General features: G+C 44.6%; 4 protein-coding genes across 9 annotated transcripts; 2 read left to right on the top strand and 2 right to left on the bottom strand.

Moving 5' to 3' along the window:
• Window positions 1-876: 876 nt before the first annotated feature.
• rnaseh2c (ribonuclease H2, subunit C) lies at window positions 877-2,889 on the top strand. Of its 2 annotated transcripts, none has more exons than XM_076159530.1 (5): window positions 877-965; window positions 1,370-1,524; window positions 1,904-2,016; window positions 2,127-2,246; window positions 2,626-2,889. In XM_076159530.1, the coding sequence occupies exons 2-5, from the start codon at window positions 1,371-1,373 to the stop codon at window positions 2,647-2,649; spliced, it is 411 nt and encodes a 136-aa protein (XP_076015645.1). In that variant the 5' UTR covers window positions 877-965; window position 1,370; the 3' UTR covers window positions 2,650-2,889. The 2 variants fall into 2 exon arrangements, with proteins under 2 accessions (XP_076015645.1, XP_076015644.1); XM_076159529.1 differs by having other exon boundaries at window positions 885-965; window positions 1,337-1,524.
• Window positions 2,499-7,054, bottom strand: zbtb3 (zinc finger and BTB domain containing 3). The gene is made up of 4 exons (XM_076159526.1): window positions 6,991-7,054; window positions 6,566-6,653; window positions 5,218-6,029; window positions 2,499-5,024 (listed from the first exon to the last, which is right to left on the bottom strand). The coding sequence occupies exons 3-4, from the start codon at window positions 6,024-6,026 to the stop codon at window positions 3,971-3,973; spliced, it is 1,863 nt and encodes a 620-aa protein (XP_076015641.1). The 5' UTR covers window positions 6,027-6,029; window positions 6,566-6,653; window positions 6,991-7,054; the 3' UTR covers window positions 2,499-3,970.
• Window positions 6,572-9,887, top strand: trpt1 (tRNA phosphotransferase 1). 3 transcript variants are annotated; one of them, XM_076159528.1, is made up of 7 exons: window positions 6,572-6,712; window positions 7,707-7,788; window positions 7,887-8,056; window positions 8,599-8,776; window positions 8,888-8,944; window positions 9,041-9,151; window positions 9,261-9,887. In XM_076159528.1, exons 2-7 carry the CDS (start codon window positions 7,734-7,736, stop codon window positions 9,281-9,283), a joined length of 594 nt encoding a protein of 197 aa, XP_076015643.1. In that variant the 5' UTR covers window positions 6,572-6,712; window positions 7,707-7,733; the 3' UTR covers window positions 9,284-9,887. The 3 variants fall into 3 exon arrangements, 2 of the variants coding, with proteins under 2 accessions (XP_076015643.1, XP_076015642.1); XM_076159527.1 differs by lacking the exon at window positions 6,572-6,712 and adding an exon at window positions 7,070-7,293; XR_012964539.1 differs by lacking the exons at window positions 6,572-6,712; window positions 8,888-8,944 and adding an exon at window positions 7,068-7,293 and having other exon boundaries at window positions 9,006-9,151.
• Window positions 9,838-16,379, bottom strand: fermt3b (FERM domain containing kindlin 3b). 3 transcript variants are annotated; one of them, XM_076159523.1, is made up of 15 exons: window positions 16,175-16,379; window positions 15,364-15,533; window positions 14,864-15,097; window positions 14,211-14,327; window positions 13,619-13,787; window positions 13,367-13,469; window positions 13,074-13,181; window positions 12,788-12,919; window positions 12,478-12,524; window positions 12,139-12,263; window positions 11,482-11,588; window positions 11,147-11,368; window positions 10,914-11,038; window positions 10,640-10,781; window positions 9,838-10,484 (listed from the first exon to the last, which is right to left on the bottom strand). In XM_076159523.1, exons 2-15 carry the CDS (start codon window positions 15,485-15,487, stop codon window positions 10,305-10,307), a joined length of 1,935 nt encoding a protein of 644 aa, XP_076015638.1. In that variant the 5' UTR covers window positions 15,488-15,533; window positions 16,175-16,379; the 3' UTR covers window positions 9,838-10,304. The 3 variants fall into 3 exon arrangements, with proteins under 3 accessions (XP_076015638.1, XP_076015639.1, XP_076015640.1); XM_076159524.1 differs by having other exon boundaries at window positions 15,364-15,488; XM_076159525.1 differs by lacking the exons at window positions 14,864-15,097; window positions 15,364-15,533; window positions 16,175-16,379 and having other exon boundaries at window positions 14,227-14,315.
• Window positions 16,380-17,458: the final 1,079 nt, after the last annotated feature.

The raw sequence follows: 17,458 nt of genomic DNA, 5'->3' as shown, positions 1-17,458 counted from the left end.
AAAAAGCCATCTGTAGACATTTTGCGGTCTCACTGAAGCCTGAAACTCAAGCCATCACATTGATAGAGTGAAATACTGTGAAACCACTGAGTCCAATTTTAGTCACAAGCAGGAGCTTCTCCACATCAGATGACGTGGAAAAACGTCATTTGCAACCTCACCGCGTCAAATTGTCAAACGCATACATGCAGCCACACTAAGCTTGTTGTCGAGAAACAAACAGTCATTATTGTTATTCCTATGTAAACACATGAATAGTTGTGCTGACTAAACAAAGTGCAGGACAGTCAAAATGTCAAAGTCTGGCCAATATGACACAGTGTTATGTGTCATGCGTTATATCAACAACGTTGCAACTAGAAATAAAACAGTTATCTTTATTCTTATATCAAAATAACTTACCTCTGATTTGTGTTGGTAAAGTATGAGCTGTGATGAAACAAACTGTTGCACTTCCTCCTGCCCTGGAGTCTCACAGTTCACAGCTGAACACTGTCTTGATGAAATATTACAAAGCCCCAACAGTTTCTTTACTCCCAGACTGACTTTGTCATTGACTTTGTCATTGGCTAAAGTTGAGTCCATCCCACATGAGCAGGGCTGCTGCTGCCAACTGGTACAGAAGGAGTGCTTTTATTTTGAAACCCCACATCACATTGACTTACAAACTTGGTCAGTGGTCCGCTGAGGAGTTATGGTTTCTGTCCAAGGTAGAATCGGTTTCTGAAAATAAGAGATTTCTTTTAATTGTAATATCAATGTTGTTTTCCGAGGTTTCGCAAGGGTTTTTGGGCGTCATTATCATTTCCATGCAGTGGGGGGCAGCATACCCAAGCATAAGACGTAACACCCGCCAAAAAGTGTTCCAGCGTAGAAGAAGAACCTCTCGTCCAATCACACACAGCGACACAATCCGATGGGAAGAAAACATTTCAACATTAAACTGCACAGAAAGTGACAGAAAGGTAATATAAGATATCTTCTACCTAAATCCACAGTTACGGCGTTTAATAACACAGATAATAATGAGTATTTGGCAGAGAGAAACACAAACATGGCACAACTATTTCGGGTTAATTCCTTAGTTTGTCCTGGAGCGCTTTTGATACTAAATTTCTCCCAGGAAACTATGCAAGAAGATTGATGATTTATTGCAGAATAGGGATAACTCTATGTATTTGGAGTAAATATCATCAATAACTTCATTATTCGTGAGGTTGAGGTTGATTTGGAGCTTGTAGTTTTCGATAAGCAGCTATTGCTACTTGATGTGTGATGATTTGGGACCTGTTTATTGTCTCAAACCACACGCTAAAGTCCTGCGTTGTTATTCCAGTGTTTCCTCCCTCGTCCCCTCCTTTTGCTGCAGGATGTCCAGTAACAGCAACGTGACTCGTCTCCAGCTGTCTTCAGTGACCCAGGCGCAGCTGGAGCCGGTCCACCTGCTGCCCTGTGAGATAGAACACAGCGGCTCGGCTCAGGTCTCACAGTATTTCAACGCCACCATCAAAGACCGCAAACACGGTACAGTCACAATCTGTTCTGTTTTTGGTTGATTTTGAAAGCAGCGATGTTAGGAAATCCTGGAAATTACACAAATATTCACCACTTTAGCTGCTTTGTAGTCTTTTCTAAGTCTTCTGCTCATCCACTGGCACAGATATTACAAATCACAACGTCTTGCATCTTCATTCGACACGTTCAGACTGAAAATGCTTGAGTTGTGCCTATTATCTTCAGTTACACATATAATGAAATGTTTCAGTAGTGTGTGTGTATTGTGATACTGTAATGTGATTTCCAGCAGCACTCTCCGCTGGTTTAAATACGATTGAAATACACACGCATGTTCTCCTATACTTGATTCATGAGTCTGATGCTGTGGTTGTTGCTCCATCTTCAGAGAAGACCGTGTCATTCCGGGGTCGAGGTCTGAAGGGGCAGGAGCTCAGCTGTCCTCAGGGCTATGGCGGGCTGGTGCTGAAGGAGTTTAACAAGCCCACCTCAGACCAAGAGGTAAACACAACCTCTCACACGACAAAACACCGGGCCGTTCTGAAACTTTCTGTCCTTAAATAGAGCGTAGCATCAGGTAAAGTCACGTCATTTAATGTGTGTGTGCGCAGGACAGGACAGTGAAGGTGTCCTCAGCGTTTGACAAGCTCATCTACTGGAACTTGGAGACGCCTCCAAACTCTGACGATACAGTTGTGATGGCAATGGACTGGCCTGAGCTGGCAGAGGCGGTGAGTGTTTGTTTGGGTTTAACCAAATCTTTATCATTACTTTGCATAAAATAAATAACAAGTAGACCTTTGTGATTGTTGCTGAGGATGTATCAGTCCAGTTAATATCATATGGGTGCAAAAGTAGTGTTTGTTATTCTGTAATCTAAGATGGAGACATCAAAATGCTTCGTTATGGAGGTTCTGAGGTGTAAACAAGTCAAGCCAAGTCGTATTCCAATCATTAAATCACATTTATTTTTCTTCAGAGGCCACAATCTAATGCAAATTCTCTTGCGCTACCGTCTCTTCCAATGTTGAATCTGCTACACTGACAAGTTGACAACATTGTTTCATTAGGTTATGAATAACAGTAAGGTGATGTTTCCTCTCTCCACAGATCCACGGACCTGTAGAAGATTGATGACAAAACCAAACTTCTGCTCCTGGGACATTGAGTGTGTTGGGAACAAAAAGTGCGTCTTACTTGCTGGTTGTGACCCCACAGCCTGTGAAAAGGCGAAACAGTTTCCTGATAAAATGAGTAACTGTGACTGAGCCAAGAGGCATTCGTGTTTATATTTTGTATAATACACTCTTTGTATTAAAAGTGAGAAAAACGTTGTTGCTCAACTGAAACATTAAATGTTTTAACCATGGTTTAGATTACCGTGTATTCACAAGTGATGCTTTAGAGTTTGTAGGCATGTGACTAATGAGCACTGAATCAGCTGACCAGCGTCTACAGCTCAGATTTATACCACAACACAGTAAACTGTATAGTATATAACTGTACAGAACAGCAAAGTCATTCAGACACAGATGTAAATGTTTACACGCAGCACTACTGCATATGGTATACAGTGTGTATATACAGTAGTGTGTATGTATACAGTATGCTCATAAACTGGAGACACAAGGGCGTCACATGGACAACAAGCACCTTTCCTTGATCTAGTCCGACAATGTCTTCACTTCAACTCATGACGTGAAGGTGAACACAAAGAGTTAATCATTAGACAATCACACGGCTACAAGAATCTAACCAGAACAGGCTTCATCATTCTCAAAGGTCAGGAGGAAATTTAGGCAGCACAAAATTATTAGCCTGACAAACTGAGATTAATGAAGTCCCGACCAGATTTAGAGATTTAATGAAGAGCGCTGCTTCTTTCCAGCCTCTCAAAACACTGCATTCAGTAAACACAGTAAATATACAATTCGTCAAGTCTTGCTTGCACAAACTTTGAAGGCATCAGGAAGATGTGGCCTTTTGATTTAATTCATCAATTTGTTTTAAAGCATTCTAGCTTTTCTTTTAAGCTGGAAACACTAGATTTCACTGGCACTTGTGTAATATGCTCTGCTACACAACTACTGGATTACATCCAGAATAACCAAGTTTAACGTGAATAAAACTTAAAACATCAAACTGTATGAAAAACTAAATCAATGAAGGCAGCAGGCTCCAGTCATCATTAAGGGAGTTATACATTTAAGACGTCCCAAAAAGGTACCGTACTCAATTTGAGTGTAGGAACATAACAACAATTTGGCAAAACAACTCCTTTCATGTAAATATATAAAACTTTAAAATGCAAAATTTCAAAGGAGTCGATTGTTGTACATTAAGGCTGAACTGACTTCTGCAGTGCAATGAGTCCACTGTCAGATCAAACATAGTGTGTCTACAAGTATACATATACTGTATAATAGGAATATAAATGTGTGTGTGTGTGTGTGTGCTAGCTGAGAGCTGGTGGTGGTTGTGGTGGCAGGGAGGGTTCCAGGTCTGCCTTGCTCCGTTTGGCTGGCAGGCTTTGGTCATGAGCCTTTCGAATGTGCCGGTACAGGTCGCCCGATTGTGTGTAGCTGCGGTAACAGTAGCGACACTCGTAAGGGCGCTCCCGTGTGTGAACGATGGCGTGCCGCCTCAGCGTGTACGTGCAGGAGAAAGTCTTCCCACAGACCCCGCATGTCGGTACATCCTCCACAAAGTTCCCGTTGGGGTCTGAGAATTCCTGGAAATAAGCCGGAGGGTCAGCTGTGGAGGCTGGCATAAGTGAGGCGGGGAAAGAGGACAGGTCCTGGGTAGAAGGGCCGGCGCCGGACGAGGAAGAGGAGGGAGAGAGAGGGAAGGGGTACGATTCATTGGAATGAGAAGTGACCTGTAAGAGGCTCTGGGAGTGGGAGGAGAGATACTGGGGGCTGTTCAGCTCCTCCTCTTGGATGTCATTGACAAACTCATCGTCTGCATCCATCACTGGTCCCATCTCTCTCTCTCCCTCTTTCTCGTCCTCTAACTCCTCGTCTGATATAACAATGGCTTCCACCTTGACTTTCACACGACTCTTCCCTTCCACCCTCACTCTACCCACGAGGGGGTCAGATCTTTCGTCCCTTGTGCTGCGTGAAGCTCCTAACCCTTCCTCAAGTCCCATAAGGGACTGGGGAGTAGAGTGGAAGTCTGAGCTCTGCTGCTGGAGCGATACGGTGCTGTGAATTCTGATCGGGGGATGTGTCCGCTGTGCACAGTGTGTCGGGTTAGAGTGTAAATGCGAGTGTGGCGCTGACGCATTGATCAACATGACCGTCTGTTGCGCTCTGCCTGCTCGGCCTCTGTGGTCACTCTCTGAGGGTTTCCTCACAGCGTTGTCGTCATTGCAAGGAAGTCGTAGGACGTCACGTAGGGGGCTGGGGGACAGGCTGGAGTCTGACCGGGGAAGGGCGACAACTGACCGACTGCTCACTGGGACCAGGGGGGAGGAGGATGAAGAGGGCTGCTGGTTACTGCTGTGGCTGGGGAGAGAAAGAGGAACAGTGGGCAAAATAGCTTAACACAGCTTAGTAACATGGAATCATAAGAAAAAGTCAAACTGTCCATCAGAAAGAAACCATTGATTACACATCTTATTATTTAGAGATACAATTGTCGCTAGTCAAAAGACTTGACTGAATAGAAACATTTTAAAAATCCACATCAGGCCTATACCTGTATGTCTCTGTGGTGCTGCAGGGACTGCAGAGCACTGAACCCTCTGACTGACCCCTGACCCCCACTGTGGCGTGACCTCCAGAGTCAGACCTGCGTGGCTCTTCTCCTGGATGCAGAGGATGGGCGTCCATGCCAGGCTGGGTGGTGTCAGCCAGATCGCTGCCCAGAGGAGTTTGTGCCCGTGCCTCTGTGGGGACCGTACCAATCCTCCTCTCAGACTTCACAGAGTTCAGTGGATTCCTCTCTGCCGCTACGGATGCTGATGAGAGTGGCACTGCCATGGCGACACCATTCAAATGCTCTACCTCCATGGTGAGCACAGGCGCTGCCCCACCGCCCCCCCCGCTCTCCCTTCCCATCTCTAATCTCTTCCTTGTCCCAGCGCCTTCTTCAGAGCGAGTGCTGTCTGCTTCAGCTAGAGGCCCTCGTCTCTGCAGGCGTCTTTTGCACACTCGCACCACCTCATTCATGTGCAGGAAACTAGCTGCTGCCAATATGTCCTCCACTGGTGGAGAGTCCTCCTGCTGCAGCACTCCTTCATAGACAAAGTCCAAGAGCAAGCCAAACGCTGCAGCTGTGACAATGTCGCTGTCAAGGGTGACAGAGCTGGTGTGGCTGTTTCCACCAGCGCCCCCTGGAGACTCTGAGTAGAACATGTGGAAAAAGGGTGAGCAGGAAGCCAGAACAGCCCGGTGAGCCAGGAAATGGGACGAGCCCACCTGGACGGTGCAGTCACAGAGGAAGCCCCGCTGGCGCTGGGAACGCAGAGCTGACAGCAGCTGTTGGGAATGCTGGGGGAACTCCATCACCTGGGTCATGAAAAGAGAACACTGCTTTGTGACCTCAGTCATGCTAAAGATTGGGTGGTGTAGTGCCTAAATTACAATAACACACTCGAATGCTTTATCCATCTACCAGCTGTCCCTCCTCAATGGAAAATGACACTGATTACACAGAGGGAAAAATGCTTGAGCACATCACAGGGCTTTAAGATTTTAGTGGTTTTCAATTATATTTCTACAAATCTTCTGTGTACATTGGTGAAGCCACACGTCTCATATTTGACATCCCAAATACGCTGACAATTCTAGAAGAAAAGCCCAATTCTGATGACGAGGTGTCAGGAATATGCTTGACAAGCACCAACTAATAGCTACCAATCACCAAAAGACATTTCAATGGCTTCTTATTTTCTTTTTCAAAACTACATGAAAGCGGTCACCAAAACAATCTAAGTAATGAAACGGTGACAGAAAATTTGAAAATAACATTGAAATAAGAAATGCAACTGTAATTACCTAGGTAAAAAGGCACTAATCCTAAAATAAATAAATAAATAACTCACGATGGAGAAGACGCGTCTCTCTTCGTCTGTGTCAAAGCAGCTCGGTCCACATCAGACTGTCCTCCACGTTACCATCGCGACAGGAGTCCTGGTAACAGACACGGAGTTTAATGGTTTTACACAAAGAAATGCGGGTGAAATAAACGGGTGAGGTATCAAAACAAAAACAAAGATTAAAATGCTATAGATACATACATGAAGGAAAGGTGGTCAGCAGGTAGTTAGGGAATGTTTGTGTCACAGAACAAACGAGTCGACCTGATGTTATGCTAACACTTAATAGCCACGTTAGCGCGTTATTACATGACAACACCGTGAGCTCGAGCGAACACGGTTTTCTGATTCGGTCTATCGCGAGATTTTGGAAACAACGTTGTTAGGACGACACATATTGTAGTTTGTCGCATTCAGGGACATTTTCTTACCTTCTTAGCTTTCCTTCTATTCAACATATGCCATGTAAAGCTTTTCCTCTGTGGTGCTATTGTTGCAAGGGGTATGCCATACCGCCCCCTATCGACCGACACCGGAAACATACAGGAAATGCAGCTGGCACGGTTGTTTACAATGTGAATCGAATGTGCTTTCGTTTGGAAATCACCGCTACTTCAATAACACTGTGTGATACTAAATAGGACGACCGGTTCACAATCTGAATATTAATGGAGGGTGAGAGAAGAGGGAGAGGAGGGAGAGGAAGAAGAGGAAGAGGTCGGGGTGGGGGAGAGGTAAGATATTTTACAGGCAGGTGGCGACCGGTGAAAGTCTTCTTTCAATTCATTTGTCCCGTCTCATAATGTGCACCCATTTCCTTATTTTAGCTTGACGCCCCAACAACTGGCAATTTCCACAATTATTTAACGTTTTATTTGGAATGGATTGTTTTGTATTGTCTTATTACAAACTTTATTTATACTTATTACTGCTCATATCTTACTCGTAATACCTCTGTCAGTGGCAGACAAGTTAGGACTTCTATGACTTGGGGTAGATATCTGAGGGCTTAGGCTATAATTAAACCAGAGCTATAGTTGGAGTCCCCTATGTGTTTATTTGTGTGTAAGAAAGAGAGAGGGTGAGAATGTATGAGTGATGCTTCCTCCTGACTCTACTCTCTTATGATTGATAATTGATGATACAGGACAAAGATGTCCGCCTGTCCAAGTCAATGTCCTACGCTCTGCGGCATGGAGCTGATCAGATGGGTCTCCATATGGAAACAGGTGAGCTGCTCATAAACTAGTCTACACTTTCACTGCAGCCTTCCCAAAGAGGTGTGTACTTCACTATTGGAAACGTGAACCAACTCTCACCCCCTCAGACGGCTTCCTGTTTGTGGAGGAGCTCTTGGCTCACCCGCAGTTCCGCTCCTACTCGTTGGAGGACGTTGAGAGAGTCGTAGCTGACAATGACAAACAACGCTTCAAACTCCGCCCCCACCCAGAGGATGGGCGCCTGCAGATTCGAGCCAATCAGGGCCATTCAGTGCAGGTGACTTTGGGTGGACAAAGCTGTGTGTGTTTAGTTTCTCTTCTTCTTTGCTTCAGGCACACACAGATATATCAAACAGGCAACAACAGGATTATTTAATATGCAAAGACAGTGAATGACCAGTGCATTTAATTACCAAAACCTGGGTGATCTTGGACTGGAATCCTATCTCTAGTTTCTGTCTTTAAAGCTACTGTAACTTATTGGTAGAATCAGTACAAATCCTCATTGGAATCCACGTTGACTGTATTGTGAAAAATGTTTGGCGCCACCGACTGATGGAATCTGATTTGGGGAAAGTCCTTTGAGCCTACAGAATACCTGCATTTATCACTGCCTTAATTGTCAACCATGTCTCAGGAGTTGATGTACACATGTATACATTAGGAATTTGCAAGAGAGTTGTGACTGAACCCTACTGGAATTAAAGAGGAGTGCACCTTACCGTTCAAAATCTGTATGTGTTTCCTTACTTGTTAATAGTATCAAGCCACAATTCCATGTTATGCTAAGATTGTTTTGTTTTGTGTTGCTGGTTTGAGGTGATGGATCTGGAGCTGAAACCGGTCCTGGCTGGTTCTGCAGACCTCCCTGCTGAAGCTGTGCACGGCTCCTACCTCCGCAACTGGACCTCCATCCAGCAGCAAGGCCTGAGCCGCATGAAGAGGACACATATCCACCTGGCTGTTGGTCTTCCAGGACAGGATGGTGTCATCAGTGGTAAACTGGGACTGTGTGTGTGTGTGTGTGTGTGTGAGAGAGAGAGAGGGACAGCGAGCGAGTGAGTGGTTTAAATGAGAATTCTATCATTGTGAATTTGTTTTCCGTCAGGCATGAGGAGAGACTGTGATCTAGCCGTATTTATCGATGTCCCCAAAGCTCTTGCTGGTAAGATTACTGATTAACTACCACTACTGCTACGTAATACACCCAATCTGTGTGTTCTCAGTAATCCCTCTCACGTGTGTGTATTTGACTGCACAGACGGTATTGAGTTCTTCTGGTCAGAGAACGGTGTGTTGTTGACTCCAGGCGATTCAGAAGGCAAACTGCTCCCTAAATACTTTAGCCAAGCCCTGAGACTGAGACCAACAAGTAAGAAAAAAACGACCACACAAACACACACACACACATTTAGCTTTGATAGTTTTGGATGCATCATTGGATCAAAGTGTGCTGAAGTCATTTTCCCCCTGTGTTTCAGGAAGCATCCTGCCACTCCAGTAGCAGCAGAGCCAATAGTTCTGTGATTGGTCACAGAACAGCTCACCTGACCGCACAGTGTCCTGTGTGCGGCTGTAGCTAATGCTGGTTCCCATGGTAACACATGGCAGTTTTTGGTCAGCGGAGGAGGGGGAAAAGCCACTCAAAGAGCATCCTTCATAGGGTACAGATGACTTGTGTCATAATGAAAGGAACGTTGTTCTTGAAACAACAAGGCGGCTTCGGGGAAACATTCTTCTTCTTTATCTGACAGCTCAGCAGTTTATGCTGAAAAATGTCGTAGTACAGACTTTCCTTTCAGTGCTAATTAACACACAGACATGTGCAGTATGTGTGGATCGTCACATCGTCAAGCAGAGGATGCAGAAACACAGCACATACTGTGGTTTTCGTTAATGGGCTGTTTCTTTGAGATATGGACACACACACACACACACACACACACACACAGACACACACACACACACACACACAGACACAGCATGTAAGGGAGATAACGGGTTTGAGGCTTCCTGAGTCAGTTATGAAATGGGGGGATAAACACAATTGATAATGGAAACTGAAATAATTCTATTTATTATTTATTCCAATAAATGTGTTATTCATTCATGGTTTCTGTGGTAAATACATTGTGTTGACTTGCATGTTTTTCCTGTGTGCAATGTGGTCGTTAATAAGCAAAAAAGCTTACAGTGACAATATGAGCGAGGCAACACTGAGACTTGGTCCTGGATCAGACGCCCACCAGCTCTTCACCCTGAAGGGAGAGGGGAGTCCTCATGATGACCACTGGAGTCTCGAGCTGTCTGAGCATGTTCAGTCCTTCATCCACTGATGAACCCTCTGAATGTGTGTGCAGCATAATTGGTTGTTTTCATTGGAATGAATGTATACATGAACAGAATTCTGTGTTTTGTGGTTCCTGGTCTGAGGCAGATCATCTTCCACACAGTTTGGTTAGAGCACGAGCTCTGACCAGAGACCAGAGGCTTCAGATCTGATATGTGTGTGTGAATTTGCAGTCTCAGAGAGCATGGTGGCCACCGGTCAGCTTGTGGAAGAGCTCCTCATTGAGCGTGTCGCTCTTCTCACGGCTGCGCGTAGACAAAAAGATGTAGCCTCCGATAAACTCGTGAACGATTTTGCAGTCGGCAGTCACACAGCCGAAGGCAATGTTTACGTTCCCCTCAAACTCAATGGCCACCTGCAGGAGGGGGACACACACACACACACACACACACACACACACACATACACATAAATGAGAGGAAGGGCAGAAAGTTTTTAACAGGTAAGGTCAATTTTGAGAGGGCAAACAATGTTGGAAATCTTTCAAGATGATGAAAATGTGAGTGTAACCTGTCGTATGTCCCAGTTGACGTTCCACTGCTTCATGTTATTGTAGCGCCAGGTCTTGACCACATCACCCACACCCAGGTCAATGCGGATCAGGCGGTTGGGTGCGATGCCCAAAACCTCATCCTTCCTGCTGCCCTTGAACCTGTTGGGCAAAAACAGCTTGTGGTTGATCCAACCTCTCTCAACCTGCATCAAACTCTGCTGGCTTCTGTTATGTTTCCTTCTCAACAGTCCAGCAGATCACACAAACAAGCAAACAAGTACTATTATTTACCTGACTACAACGTATGTCAGGCCAAAGTCGGGGAGAGCCTGCCAGATCTGCAGGAAGCGCATGAGAGCATCGGCCAACGAGAGCTGAGCCACATTCTGGTAGGCATCCAGGATACGCGGAGTCAGCTGGAGAGACAGGTACAGGAGCGTACAGAGGTGATTAGACAGATTCCAGCTGTCAATTTTGCTCGGTTGAAATTGTGTGTGTATGTGTGTAAAATTGAGCTCCTGTACCTGTTTGGTTTTGTATTTCTTATGGTAGCGTGGTGAAACCAGGCTGTGGGTGTTGATGCTTTCATCGTTGGCAGGTGCCTTCCCATGGGAACTAGAGTCGGTCTTTTGCATGGCCAGGAAGGTGCGGATGCTCTGGATCTCGCTCTGGAAACTGCTGTCGGCTAGGCTCTTCCCTTTGGAGGCCAGCCGACATGCGGCCATCCACTGGGCGTACTGCTGCTCCTAGAGGGTGGGAGAGAAAGGCAGAGCAGAGAGATGATGAAGGAGAGGGTGAAGAAAGAGGATTGTTGATAAGAAAGGAGTGTGTGTGTGCGCGCACGTGGGCTTGGTCTCACATTTTCACAGCGCAGATAAACTTCATTCATGCCCTCAGGTGCTGGAATAAGGAGTCGGATGAGGAACTTTTGTGCTGAGACGTTGACATCTGGAGCCACCTCACATCCTGATCAGAAGGCAGCACACGGAACTGAGATTTAGAGGTTACTTTCACAGAGACGATGATGTACGAGAGGAAGGATATAAAAGTCATAATCACAGGTGACAATCCCTGTGAGTCGGCTGTGAAGCTATCACAGCCTGAATGTAAAGTTCCTGCCTGAGACACAGTTAATTTCCTGCATTTATTTTGTCATCTGCACCACTTGTTTAATTACTTCTTAGATGAATACCCATTTACCCTTTAAGCCCTACAGCGATGCACAGTACTGATGTAGGATTACCAATGATCTCATTAACTCCACTCAGACAAAGGAAAACAGAGTAGAAGCTCATCTCATAAATCATATACCAAAAACCTCAAGGGATGTGTGTGTGTGTGTGTGTGCGCGCTCTCATTAATTTCAATAGTGTTGCAGCACAATAATAATAAGTGTGGTGATATCAATGAAGAATTAAAAGGTGTATAAACAACTTGATCATCATAAAACACGGTACCAATACTTCATGATAAAGATGAAGATGATCTGAGGGAAGCAGTTTAATGTATTCAGTACCTCTAAGTTGAATCTGTTGAATTGGTTCTCCAATGCTCTCCTCTTTGCTCTTGAAGTAATTGATGGATGTATCCTGGAACTTGAACCAGTACTGTTTGTATCCCTTCAGAGTGAGTCTCTTAGGCCTGAAACATCAACAGGATACAAGCAGGTTGATTTCCCCAGAGCATTTAATTCTGTTTCCCACTTGTTTTCCCCGAGCTATGAAACATTGTCATACAAACAAGGGAGTACAAAGATCTGAGGAAGAGACAGAAACACCCCGTGGTTACACACAGTAACGATGTGTATGTTTTCGCCTTAGCCCACTGAATTATTGAAACCCCACTGAAACCTCACCTGAATATCTTCAGGTAGTCATTCAGCTCTGGAGCCGTCATATTTTCCTGCATGAAAGAAAACTGTTATCATCAGGATAAGGTTTATGCCTGTAGTAAACTTCAGATCTTCAGCCATTGTTTTAAACTGCTTTTACTCGAGTTGAAGAGTTTTAGTCCAAACTGAAATGTAGACTAAAGATTAGTGGAGGTAAGCAAGTCAAACTAACAATAGTAGAGCTACAATGATGAATTATTACTAATCTTGGACTGTACTGTGACAAAATAACAGGAAGTGACTCTCAATAACGGGTAAATCCAACATGGCTGACCAGCATCTCAGACGCAGAGCTCTCTCCCCCCATCTTGACCTCCAGGGACTGCAGGGCTGATTCCAGGTCATCCATGGCCGCACTGCAGCTCAGCATCTGAGGCTCCGACTGAGACACTTTGCTGATATGATACTACGTGTGTGAGAGAAGACAGACAAAGACATTTAAGCACATTAAATGAGAACCCAACTTGGCTCTTTCTATGATCTGGGATACTTATATTAAACATTTGGCTTGTTTTCCAACCCTGCGGATCCACATATGACTCCATCACCAGTCTGTTTACCTGCAGCGCCCCAAAGAGCATCATCTCCTCCTCGGTGCAGTCAATGTCCTCCAGCAGGATTGCCCAGCGAGCCTGTTCATACAGCTGAGTCAGACGCACCATATCATACTGAAGAGCCGCGGAGAGAGAGAGAGACAGATGAGAGAGAAGGTAAAAAAGAGATTTTTATGTCAGGGAGTTGGGATCTGTTGTCGGTGTAAATCCCTTTGACACACCGTATGAGGGATGTTGGGCTACACAACTAAACATGAACACCGCAACGGTACTCAAATGTGTATATGTACACCCAATACCTTAGGTTCTATATCATAGAAGGAATAGTATTTGAAGCGAAGCCAGAGTCTGTCGTTCTGCTGGATGCCCTGCTGCATAAGACAACGAGATGAGTCCAACCACCTGAAATAGAGAGAGAGAGAGAGAGAGAAAGAGAGAAGAAATGAGAATGACCTCACAATAGGCTTGATATAGATGTATCCAATGCAATCCAATCCAAATATAGGATATTCATGTATTAATGAGGTGTTTTGCGTGTGTGTTTGGCATACCGGCCATGGATGTGAGCCTTGTCAACAACACTGGCTGGGCGGTACTGCTTGGCTACGACCTCAGGGGCTGGGGGAGGCTGGGTGACAGACATCATCTTGTAAATGGCCTCCGTCTGGGGGGAATCAGCGAAGTGAGCTGGCATGCCGTTATACAAACAGGGCTGGGAGGCTGCGGAGAAAAGTGTTCAATTTTCCACAAGGTAAATTTTAAGTAGACTTCAGGAAGAAAAGTCAAACTACATACAGTCAGATGGAAAATGGATTTGAGAAAATATAAATCTTCTCTACCTTTCTACATCTATAAAGCCACATTAAGTTGGACCACCACTCAAGCTATTTGTATCAAAAACTATCCTAGAAAAGCACATTTGTATCACTAATTATTGTAACTGCCCATTTTGCTCGAATTATGCCGAATCCATCCCCACATATAAAATCCATACAAGAGGAAGACTGCATTAATTGAAAATCCAATAATAATATGATACATTTTTGGGTGAAATTAAATTAAATGAAATCTGTGGTCCCTGGCATTACTGTAAAAATACTGTATGTGCCATGTGTGAGACTGAACGACGTGTGATGAGTGTACCCGAAGTGAGGGGCACCTCGGTCAGGTCGTGGAGCTCTTCTGCTGAGTCTTTATCTTTCTTCTTCTTCTTCTCCTCCACAGGACGAAGGAGGGAGAGCTCCTCAGGGTGCCGGATATCTGGGAAGGACAGCAGAGATGACTGAGTGACTGAGAAAGCATTTATACACCCTTCAAATGAGTCATAACAGTTAAAGTTTAATTTAGACAATCTGCTGTATTCTAACTTTAAAATAAATCAGATGTTGTTTCTCTAGTTCCTGCAATTACAAATACATTTCATCAGTTCCCTCTCCCTGCTTACAGTCTGCTCTCGCCCTGTGGGGATTTCCGCAGAGAAATTGAGACCAATATGTGCCAAAATTAGACCAAACAAAAGCGAAAAGCAGATGGTGAAAGTCTTATTTTCTGGCATTTGTGTGTCTATGTGTGTGTGTGTATTTGTGTGTGTGGGTATTGTAACAGCAAATTAGACAGCAACATATTAATGGAACAGTTTTACACACCTCTGAGCATAATTAGGCTGTGAACATTTATCACAACACTATTATTTATAATCAGGGAAGGAGAGCTGAGAACAGGTAGACGGTAAATATTTTGGATATTTTTGATGGGGAAACAAACAAGCAAACAAGCAAAGAGCCTCTGAGACTCACTGAGCATCCTGCAGATGCCCATCACCGTCTTGAAGACAGGGCTGGAGAAGCAGGTACGGATCCTTAGGGTGATGCCGCTGGGCAGGCCTAGCCTCAGGGGTTTGTGCTGAGGCATGAAGAGCAGCCGGGCGTCAGCGTGGATGCCGTATTTCTCCAGGGTCCACGAGGTCCGCAGCAGCCAGCACTGCTTCTGTTCCCACCACAATGCATAGTCCGACCAATCACGCTGCATCTCTGCAGAGGACAGACACACACTGTAACTTCTGTCAATCCAAAGTGTGACAGAGGTCCAGTTTGCTAGGGACCAGCAATGAATTCAGATCTGAATAATGGATACACCTATGTTATTGCTTTTTCAGCTGTGAAGAAATAGTTATTGTAAAGAAGGATAAATTAATAAGTATTTGCTGTTAACCAAGAACAATTTGAAATCAACTCTACAGATTTGGCAAATGGAGAGACAGAGAGAGACAGACAGACAGACAGGCTGTGGGACCCACTTGTTTTCTCCACCAGCTTGAGAATAACACCTCCTACATGGAGTTCAGAGGTCACGCTGAGGGTGAGTTGAGGGGCTTCATGGCCCAGGTCCTCCAGTGTGACTGACAGGTCCCACACAGCCATACTGAAAGAGGGAGAGAGAGGGAGAGAGGGAGAGAGGGGGGGGGGTCTGACAGAGGAATGGAGAGAGTGAAAGAATGAAAGTTGATTGTAATGTACTACAAAGTGCTAAAGCCACAGCACAGATTACACGTCAATCATAATACTGCCAATCAGCTACTAAAAAAACGCGTACACACTTGTAACATTTCACATGATACTGACTAAACACTGACACACACACACACACTAGATGAGTGTGTCTGTTGTGACAAGTCCAGTCTGATGAACACTTCCTACTTCTGAACAATCATCAGGGACGCACACTTCCGCTTTCTGTCCCGCCCAGGGTGAGACATTTACCCGTGTCATCCAGTTCGATTCACCTTAGAGTTGTGGGTGAGTGACGGTACATAGAAATACACGTCAAGATGTTTGTTATACACACAACTCAACCTTAATTCTAGAGGTCACAAGTTATCTTTTTTTCTCTTTGTCTGAGAGCTGTTTGTTGAATAAAAATACTAATAAGTACGTAGGTGAGAGCTTGCAGAGAGCTGTAAGACAACAAATGATCCCATAACTGCATATTTTTTTTACCAGAGGCCTGATATGTCCTTCCACACCTTTCAATATCAACTTTCTCCTTTTCTTTTAGTCATTCGAAGACACACAAACACACACACACGCACACACACAAACAGACAATACCGTTAGTCTCCTCCGTCCAAGGTTTTGTGGAATGGAGCTGGTGTAACTGGGGGACCCCTGCGATTCTCTCACTTCTCCGATTCTCTCACTTCTCTGAGGAACTCTCCTAGTTTGCTTCTGTACTGCAGTCTGGTCTCTCTCGGGCTGGGTTGGTTGTGGTCTGTGCAGCTCGGTGCTCGGTCGCTGTTGATTGTGTCACTTCTGTCAAGAAAGGCTGCTTCCTTTTTTGTCAGTTTCCGCCAGGCGGATGTGTGAAAGGGGCACAAGGTTTGTCGAGTGTGAGCGAGCGAGGTTTATCGGGTGTCATGCAGTGTAAGCCGGAGACTAGATATGAAACGTAGCATCTGTTCCTCAGAATATATAATTTCACACTTTCCTTTGTCGTGTATGCAGAATTGCAGACGTGTAATAGGTGAATGTTAGTCATACTGTGCTGCAATATCCCTGCTGAGCAATTAAAAAGTTAAGAGTTATGGATTAAGGTGCCAGCTGCTTACTGTTTGCAGATAGACCTACATTTGTGTCATCACATGCAGATGATTTGATTTCATTGTTTTCGTGTATGAATATAAGATGCTAAGAGGAATAGAAAATAATTGAGAATGATGACCATAAAACCTCCTTTGATACCAAACTGTTCCCAAGAGACATTTTGATTTGTGACTGATGCAATAATAACATTACAGCAGGCAGCATTCCATCTAGGTATGGCAGTGCCAGGGGTAGCTTAAATTGAACAAATCCAACATTACTGGTCTTGGTTACACGTGTTTTGTTGTGTTTTTCTGCTAAGGTGACAGTAAGACAGTATAGCTACTGAACAGGGACAATTTAGTTCCATGAAGACAAAACAAGATAAAAGATTTTATGTTGCTTTCCATAAAGGTCACTGTTGGATTTCAAAAACCTAAGCCCTAACCTCCAATAATGCACAACCTGCCTTGGATTACGAGGTTTGCAAGGTTTATTACGAGGTTTATTGGAAACCAGTTTTATTTTCCGCTAGGGGGCAACAACAACGTATCTTGGGAGCAATTTTGTTGCCTTGAAGGGCGGTCGGTGCTTATGAGGAGAAAACGAAAAAACAAATGGCATTTTTCTGCGAGATGTTAGATTCTAATTATGCTATGTCCCTAGCCACTTGTATGCGAAATTCCGACTTCCCTAATATACAACATTTCTTTTTTGTTTGTTTGGTTAGTTTGTCGTGTGTAAAAGATCTCGCTAAATCGGGTTGCACTTGAAGGTCTCGCAGGCGCCTGGCCATTGGATTTGGTGAGATCT

Source organism: Genypterus blacodes, unplaced genomic scaffold (assembly GCF_046128005.1).
Source record: "Genypterus blacodes isolate CSIRO-AG114 ecotype Tasmania unplaced genomic scaffold, CSIRO-AGI_Gbla_v1 ptg000098l_1, whole genome shotgun sequence".
NCBI classification, from domain to species: Eukaryota; Metazoa; Chordata; class Actinopteri; order Ophidiiformes; family Ophidiidae; genus Genypterus; species Genypterus blacodes.
Note: the sequence above shows the minus strand (reverse complement) of the source record. Positions and strands in the feature narration are given on the sequence as shown.